The sequence below is a fragment of the Erythranthe guttata genome, chromosome 7 (genome assembly GCF_056151865.1).
Source record: "Erythranthe guttata isolate IM_541 chromosome 7, IM_541, whole genome shotgun sequence".
Lineage (NCBI taxonomy): Eukaryota > Viridiplantae > Streptophyta > Magnoliopsida > Lamiales > Phrymaceae > Erythranthe > Erythranthe guttata.
Window position 1 is genome coordinate 9,551,371 of NC_142539.1, and position 8,986 is coordinate 9,560,356.

Sequence of the window (8,986 nt, forward strand, 5' to 3'; positions counted from 1 at the left end):
TGCTACCTTGGATGTCCTTGGAAACCGAATTGATAATCCAAGACATAACAATATTATTATTCCTAATCCAAGCATTACGCATAACCAACTCATCAGCAGCAGGCTCAGAAATCGTGCCATCGATGAACCCAATTTTGTTCTTCACCGTTAACGAAATAGTCATAGCTCGCGACCACGAAGCATAATTGTCTTCAGTTAAGAGCTGCGAAACCAGAATCAAATTCGGACCATCCGACGGATGAAGAAACATCGGATGCGAAACATCATCCAACGGAGAACGAGCTGGCGGCGCCATGAATTATAAACACCAGAAACAGCAATCGATATGATAGATGAACAATCAAAAAGATAATCGCGCGGAAACGAGAAAAAAAAACACGATCGGCAGATCGAATCGATTAAAAAACTGATACCATGTTAGAACCCTAAACTGGGGTTCATATCAGAAGAAAAATCAAAGGAGGAAGAAGGAAGAAGAAATTGGTATTGAGAAAAAAAGGAAAAGATATTTTACAACGGTAACAAAATCAGCTTTAAATAGCTGTTACAATAACTACCTAAAAACGCTAAAAGAAAAGAAAAACTAATAAAAACGTGATAGCTAAAACACGTTTTATTAAGAACAGAAATATAAAATGATAAATGCTATACAGAAAATGATAAATGCTATACAGAAAATACTACACAGCTTATATAACAGCTACATATCCAATAAGCAGTGATGGACACACCCTTGATTTTGTTAGCTTTAATAGAAAATTGACATAAATGGCTACAAATGTTGAATTTTTAAACACGAGGGACCAAATATATTTTTTGTGAACATAGGGGCCAAAGATTTATGTGTTAAACAAAGAGCTGGAATTATGGATTTGTAGAGGGAAATGTTTGGCGCAATTTGAGATTAACTAAAATTGAGGAAATAAGAAGAAGGGTGAGATTTCAAAAACGTTGTTTTCCATCCAAACTAATCAGCCAAATTAACGGAATGACGAAAACAACAGAAAAGTGGCATGTTTAAGGACGAAGAATATCACTTCAACTTGTTCAGGGACATAAAGCGAATAAGAGGCGAAGTACAGGGACGAAATATATAATTATCCATGGGTTTGTGGTCTTGTGTTATTTGTTGTCTTGTGGGTAATTTTTTATAGTTTAAATTTTGATTTTCTTGCCTTATGTCATTTTTTTTAAGGGTGCTATAGTATTTCTACATTGGAAAATTTAATTTGATCTTCTCCTTATTTGAATAAGTATTTCAAATTGTCGCCGCTTAACATTTTTTTTCTCCGGCTATTTTACTCTGTTGACTACGATCATATTTTTCTAATTATAATGTGTTGATTGAATATCTGAAAAAAAAATAATAAATAAATAAAAGAAATCACCGGCGTTACTAATTAACTGTTGATTTTTTTTTTTGAGTAAATTCAAATCCATTACAAGGGGAAGTAGGGGAGGGGGACCCGAACCCTAAACCTTTACCCTATTAATAAAGGCTAGATACCAACTCTCCTGACGAGGGTTGATTAACTGTTGATCTATTTACTGTAAATAAAAGAGGAAAAGGAAAAGATCAACTGTGACACTGCAAAGACTTGGAATATGTAAATTGAGTCCCACTCTGTTTGACTTTGACTAAGGAAGAACGCGTTTTCTCCTTCACTTCTCTCTCTCCACACAATTTCAGCGAAACAACATTTTAAACATATTAATCAAATCTGAAAAAATTCATATTATATAATTAATTCTATATTGTGATCGTAAGCTAGAGAGAGAAAAGTTTAGAGAGAGAGAGAGATTAGAGAGATGTACTCATCTAGGGATAATTGGGAGAGGTTAGTGACAGCGGTTGTACGGAAGCAGCAGATTTGGGAACTATTCCACTCTCACTCTATCAGCACCAAATCTTCATGGGAGGATGATAACGATGATCATTTCAACCAACAATTTTGCGAGTAATATTTTTTTATCATTATTATGATGGGTAAATTAGGGTTACTCCTGGTGTATGACCAAATTACGAAAGAACTCCTCTTGTTTGGTTAATTACAACGTAACAACTCTTCTTCTTTTAAATATTTTTACATAAATTAATGTAATTCGGCTATTTACCGAACTAAATCGTATATTCAGTTCGGTAAACGGTAAGAAATGTTGGCGTACCGAAATTTCAGTTCGGTTTAACGATTTAACATCCATAAGTTTATCTTTGGAGGGGTATTTTCGTAAGATAATATATAGTTGAGGGAGTGGTTGTAATTACCCAAATAGAAGGGGTTTTCGTAATTTAACCATAATTCAGGAGGTGGCCGTAATTTGCCCTTATTATTATATATTTTTTATTTCCGGAAAGCAGAGATCTTTGATTGTATTAAAAAATGAAGATTATTTTTCAATATTTTCCAGTAGTAAGAGATGGGCAGCGGCTACATCCGTATCTCCACCAGCTCCATTGCAACTTAATAACCCGCCAACTGTCTCTCCAGGTTCGTAATTTATCCAATGCTTTGATGAATTAAAAAAAGGGAAAAATGCATTTTTCATCCCTAAAGTTTGCACATATTCCACATATGGTTCTCATGTTTCAAAAATTCAACACTTTTAGTCATTTTCGTCAATTCTCCGTTATTACTAACGGAACCAAGCATGTGCCCGTCACTGCAAGTTAGCGGTAAAATGACGGAAATGACCAAAAAGTTAAATTATTGAAACATGAGGGACCAAATTTATTCTTCGTAAATGGGGGGCCAGATATAAAATTGGGATAAAAAGTGTAATCTTCCTAATTAAAAAACTCGGTTCGAAAAGCTTTAATATTTTGTAATCTACATCTTCTATAGTGGGGCTCTAAATTCAACTAAAACATTTTTAATGAATAACATTTGGCTGTTGTTGCTTATTGTTATTGCAGTTGGCAACAAATCTGGTGGAGCCAATATCACACGAAAGTTATTTCCTGCTAATTGGTACAAAGCTAAGAAAACAAAGCAAGAAAATCATATCATCAATATTCCTGGTTAGTCTTCTAACTCCTCGTTTGGTTGGGAAGATTAGCCATTGTTAGCTAAATATTTGGACTTTGTTTCATGTTTGGTATCCCACTAATTTACTGACCGACCAGCAAATATTATGTTACCATACCCTATCTTACATTCCAGACAATTTTTATGGATAAATAGCACTTATCCTCCATGTGGTTTGAATTTTGTGCATATGAAGTACTTTCAATATAGCACATGATCTCCTTGTATTTTAATATAAACACACAATCTCCATGTACTTTCAAAAATTTCTTCTTCCTAATAAGCCTGATTATTTACCAAATTCAATACCATAGAGAGGTTATGTGCTTAGACTAAAAGTACAACGGGTCATGTGCACAAAGTTCAAACTACAGGGAGTTCATGTGCTTATAATTATATTGAAAGTATAAGGGGGTCATGTGCACAAAGCTCAAACCACAGGGGGTTAAGTGTTATTTACCTTTTTTTTATTGGATCTTCCAATATCCAATAATACAATTAGATTTCATTAGATTATTTAATCTTATCTTGGCTAATCTTATCTTGACAACCAAACGAATAATATATATATGTCTGTGTGTGTTCCTACATTACTTGTTTTGTATTTTAATTGGTGATGCGTGGGGCGCTTGCATGCAGGAGTTAGCACATTTTCTCTAAACGAATTGGAGATTGCAACAGATAACTTTTCTGATAGAAATATCCTTTCAAAAAATGGATTTAACATGTCCTACAAAGGCCGGTTAGCAAATGGCGTTCTAGTGGCGATTAAAAGATATAAACAGTTACGAGACATCTCACCTGCAAATTTGCAAACGATGAGCATTGTTAACGCGCATCCAAATTTACTCCGAGTAATTGGTATTTGCGTTACGCAAAAAGAAAAGATGATCGTTCATCCATACATGGCCAACGGAAGCGTTGCATCATGCTTAAGAGGTAATTTCTCGAGCCATTAATATTTGAGATAAAAAAAAAAAAGCAAATGAAGTAAGAAAAAAAAATTTCGCCATCCATATTCATAATCAACTGTATTTTATATTCTCTAGAAATATTATAATTAATCCCCTAAAAAAATCCTATAGTTAAACATTTGATATTTTTTTTTTTTTTTTGAAAAAAACATTTGATAGTTAAATGGGTAAAATTGGAGTATTTTTGGAGAAACATTCATGGAATCTAAAAGATTCCGTTGTTATTGACGCCATATAGGGGAAACTATTATACGAAGCGTACCTCAAGAGTAAATGTAATATATCCTTGACTGCACGGGTGTTCATAGAGTAGATGCCCATTAATTAATACTTTGTTTGAAATTAAGTAGTGTTATTGCAGATCGACCGGAGTCACAACCTCCACTTGATTGGCAAGTGAGAAAACATATAGTATTCGGGGCTGCAAGGGGTCTAGCCTATTTGCACGGTGGCTGTGAACAGAAAATCGTATTTCGCGATGTGAAAGCTGCAAATATATATTTGAACGAGGACTTTGATGCAATTATAGGACACTTTGAGTTGGCCATACACATGAACCACAGCGTAACTCATGTGGAGGACGTTGTACAAGGAACAATAGGTCATATAGCTCCTGAATATGTCTCCAAGGGTACGATTTCGGAGAAAAGTGATGTTTTTGGTTATGGTATGTTTCTTCTTGAGCTCGTCACGGGGAAGAGAGCTTTAGATATTTCTACGCTTGCCAATGACGAAGATCTAATGTTACTTGATTGGGTGAGACCCTATGTATATATAATTGCCTTGTAACATGCATATGTGTGTGTGTGTGTGTCTATGTTGAACTTATGTTAGTATAAATATCTATTCTTAGGTAAAGAGAATGTTAGTGCAGAAGAAATGGGAGAAGATTGTTGATCCTGATATTGGAGGTAATAATTATTACATTGAGGAAGAGGTGGAGGAGATGATTAAAATAGCTCTGCTCTGCACACAAGAAAACCCGGAGAGACGTCCGAATATGTCGGATATTGTGAGGATGATGCTAGAACTTGGAGATGGCTTATTGTTGGCTCAAAAGTGGGAATACTTTCTAGTATGTAATGAGGAAGAATAAATGAAGAGATCCAATGAGCAGTTGGATCTACTATTACCAGAGTCTCCAAAGCAATCAGAACAATTATCCAGCCCAAGATAATCATGTTTCTATTCCCTTTTTTTTTTTTGGTTAAATAGCATTTAAACCCTCTGCTTTCAAGTTTTTGCAGATGACCCCACTGTGCTCGTAATATAAGCACATAACACTCTTGTGGTTACTAGTTTTAGTGTCCGTTGGTTTTCCCGTTAAAATTAACTACGCATGTCAAACGTCAAAATAATACTATATTTTTTTAGATGACTGACTTGTGCTTACATTTTCCCTTTATTTTTTTGGGGACGACCACTTGAAGTGTGGCACGCGCGGTTAAGTTTGACGGAAAAACTAACGGACGCTACCCCTATCTATCACAAAGGGGTTATATATTTTTATATTACGAGCACAAGAGGGTCATCTGTAAAAGTTTGTGACCATAGGGATTAACGCTATTTATGCCCCCCCCCCCCCCCCCCCCCCTTTTTCCTTCTTATGATTGTTGGAATCTATGACTATCACATGTAGAAATGATCAATGAGAGTTGGGATGGGGATCATGAGCTTAAGTTTCCAATGTGTCTTCATTTTTACATTTTTTTTTACGAAATAGTACACCATAAGGAACTTTGTAAACTAGAAATAGTACATCATAAAATTGAGTTCAACAAAATTATGGTTACATCAAATTGTACAATTAGTTACGAAAATATTTGTTTGCGATGTATAATTCCTTCAATAAAGACAATCGGAATATATGCACAAGTTAATATGTGATATAACTAATTGGGCCAACCCGATAGGCCTACAATTTCTTTACTGGCGACGAAAACTAGCGACGAAAACTAGCGACGAAAACTAGCGACGAAAATATGGTATTTGCGACGAAATATCAATAATTGCGACGAAAAACAATCGTCGCGAACGCTGCCAAAAAATCGTCGCCAAAGCGGTCGTCGCTAAGCCTGCGACGAATCTATTTTTTCGTCGCAACATATGGCGACGAATGCATATTTCGTCATAATAATTCGTTTTTCTGGGTTATTCGTTTTGTAGCAAATAGCGACGAAAAAATATTTCGTCGCAACTATTTATCCCTCAATTCGCTACGTTTTTAATATTTTCGTCGCAACATTTATTCATTAATTTGCGACGTTTTTCTAGGAACATTGCAATTTTTTTGTTTTATTTTTTTTCGCTGAATAATAATATAGAAATTAACCTGTAATTAATTATCAACTATAATAACACAATTAACTATTAGATATAATAACACATCGCATTAAAATTGTAATTTAAGGTCAAATACATCCAAATAAAGTTTAAAAAAATACAAAAAATAAGAAAAATATTGTAGAATTACATAAAGGAGTTGATCCACATTCTTTTATCCATTCATCATTAGTTATCTCCACTTGATCATAAACTATTTCCAAGCGTGCCTGAAAAAAATGTTTAAGTATATAAGCATTATAAATACGAACAAGTACAAGTTCACAATATAAAATAAAATAAAATAAAATAAAGAAGAGGCGTATAATCCATTACATCGATCAACATCAACAACTACTATCTAACATGAAGAAACTGCTATCAAACCAAATGATGCATATAAAACGAAGCCTATTGCCTAAAATTTATTCATACCCAATTTATAATTTACACAAAGAATCATAAACCGAAATTTTTACCATCTTTCATTATTAAAAAAACACAGTTAAAGCTTAAACAAAAATGAACGGGGATAATCATTATCCACACATTATAGAGAAGTAACATGCTTAAATTACCACTTCTAATCACGTTCTCCTAGAAATTAGATCTTGAAGCAGAGCAAGTAAATAATTCTTCCTATTCAAGAAAGCAACTTATAAACAGTGAGGTACGTACCTTGAGCAGGGGAATTCTTCTACCGACAGATAGAGTATCAACCCTACTGCACACTCACACCCGACGCCTTAAACAAATCCACGCCCCTCGCAGTAACCCGATTGGTCAAGTTCCTATCGATGTCCCTCACCAAAAAGCTGCCCCTTCGTGCAATACATTAATGAAGATGGCTAATACAAGAGAAGCAATGATGTTGAACCCCATTTGCCGAAGCCCTGAGAAATTACATACAACAATTAAATCGACAAACCATAATTCTTGAATCTCTCAATAAAAGAAATTTAATTTAATTAAAAATTTTACCAGCATAAGTCTCCCCTGGAAAAACAATCCCATTATCGTCTTGATCGAAGAAAGCACAATGCTGCTGCAGCACACTCAGATTGTTGTGGTTATGCCCCGGTGTTCCGTTCGGGTGGTCCATATCGGGTGCAACCAACCCCCTAGCCATATCTAAAATCCAACAAACAAAAAAAAAAAAAGTTAAGTACGAATTCGTGTATGCCATGCAAAGCTCCCGTTAATTCCGATTAATTCCCGTGACTATTCCCCTTGCCATATCTAAGATGATGTATGATCCAATGGTTATTATATCTACCCAACTGTAACTATGCCAAAAAAAAAAAAACCTATTAGTTTCAATTCCGTTCCGATTTGGAAAAAATCGAAAATCAGGATTTCAAAAATTCGGAGGCAAAAACTTGATCTGCATAATTCGGAATTTTCCAATTTTCGCTCACCTTAAACATAAAATACATAATAATTTGTATTTTAATTGTAATATTCTGAAAACAACATGGAATTTTTGGAATTATTTTCGAAACTACAATGAAATCTCATATATATTCCACTTCCGATACAAATAATTTCAGAAAAATCATTAAGTCTGGAGTTTCGGAAACGAATTTAAAAATATTGTTCCAGAATCCGAAACAACTTTCGGATCAAAATCAGCATAATCAAAAAAATTGTTCCAATTTGCACCCCTACTGTTGAGTGGAAATTCTACCCCAATCTCCCTAATTTCCCTAATCAAGAACCATAGCTTTAATTAATTAAGCTAAAAATCCAACAAATCTCTCCAAAACCCGAAGAACAAATTCAACAGTGAAAAGATCCATAATTCAGAAGAAAAAAAACACCAGTTCTGAAACCCTAATCCCAAAACACACACACACACACACACACACACACACACACACAGATATATATATATATATATATATATATATATATATATATATATATATATATATATATATATATATATATATATATATATATATATATATATATATATATATACCTAGAAAAGAGGATCGATCATATTCATTAACAACTCACATGGCTTTGGAATAGAGGTTTCCAAGTCGGTCCGAACCGGTCGATCCTCAGTCACCGGAGCAAGCGCCGCCTCCGGCGACAACGTCGCATTTCTGTCCACCCCACCTGCCACAATAGTCGCCATCTCTCTCTCTAGAAATCAGTCTGCAAAATTAAGAAAAGTGAGTAAACTTGGGGAGAGAAGATTGACAGCGTCAATTTAATCGGCGGTGAGAATGACGGGAAAAGGGAGGGAGTGTGGAGGAAGAGAGAGTAAAATATTAGGGCAACGGCAGAAATGGAGAGGGGTAAGTGAATAAATTAAGTCGTGAGCGACGATTCCGAGAATTTCATCGCAAATAAAGTAAATTTTACTTTAGGGTAGGTGGTGACATTTAAAATTCCACTGGCAAATAAAATACTATTTCGTTGCCAATAAGATATTTTTGGAGATACGCTGCGACGATTATTGTAATTAGTCGCTAGTAAAATTTACTAAAAACTTTTTTTTGGTGTTATGTGGCAACGATTTCTAAGTTTCGTCGCAAATAAAATAAAATTAAAATTTTTAAATGCATAGGTTGCGACGATTCACATATTTCCGTCGCCCAAAAATATTTTTCAGAAATATCTTGCGACGGTTTACATACTTTGGTCGCAAAC

At 34.6% G+C, this 8,986-nt stretch overlaps 2 protein-coding genes across 2 annotated transcripts; one reads left to right on the forward strand and one right to left on the reverse strand.

Annotated features, from left to right (window-relative positions):
• The first annotated feature begins 3,559 nt into the window (after window positions 1-3,559).
• Window positions 3,560-5,096, forward strand: LOC105965308 (BRASSINOSTEROID INSENSITIVE 1-associated receptor kinase 1). Its single transcript, XM_012989850.2, has 3 exons — window positions 3,560-3,965; window positions 4,362-4,756; window positions 4,854-5,096. Exons 1-3 carry the CDS (start codon window positions 3,752-3,754, stop codon window positions 5,094-5,096), a joined length of 852 nt encoding a protein of 283 aa, XP_012845304.1. The 5' UTR covers window positions 3,560-3,751.
• A 2,030-nt stretch (window positions 5,097-7,126) lies between these two features.
• LOC105965300 (peroxygenase) lies at window positions 7,127-8,665 on the reverse strand. Its single transcript, XM_012989838.2, has 3 exons — window positions 8,345-8,665; window positions 7,304-7,453; window positions 7,127-7,215 (listed from the first exon to the last, which is right to left on the reverse strand). Exons 1-3 carry the CDS (start codon window positions 8,466-8,468, stop codon window positions 7,127-7,129), a joined length of 363 nt encoding a protein of 120 aa, XP_012845292.1. The 5' UTR covers window positions 8,469-8,665.
• Window positions 8,666-8,986: the final 321 nt, after the last annotated feature.

Coding starts and splice junctions, on each gene's coding strand:
- LOC105965308 (XM_012989850.2), top strand. CDS start 3,752: ATGTCCTACAAAGGCCGGTTAGCAAATGGCGTTCTAGTGGCGATTAAA. Junction 3,966..4,361: donor CGTTGCATCATGCTTAAGAG/GTAATTTCTCGA, acceptor GTGTTATTGCAG/ATCGACCGGAGTCACAACCT. Junction 4,757..4,853: donor ATCTAATGTTACTTGATTGG/GTGAGACCCTAT, acceptor ATCTATTCTTAG/GTAAAGAGAATGTTAGTGCA.
- LOC105965300 (XM_012989838.2), bottom strand. CDS start 8,468: ATGGCGACTATTGTGGCAGGTGGGGTGGACAGAAATGCGACGTTGTCG. Junction 7,454..8,344: donor AACCTCTATTCCAAAGCCAT/GTGAGTTGTTAA, acceptor GTTGGATTTTAG/ATATGGCTAGGGGGTTGGTT. Junction 7,216..7,303: donor TCCAGGGGAGACTTATGCTG/GTAAAATTTTTA, acceptor GTAATTTCTCAG/GGCTTCGGCAAATGGGGTTC.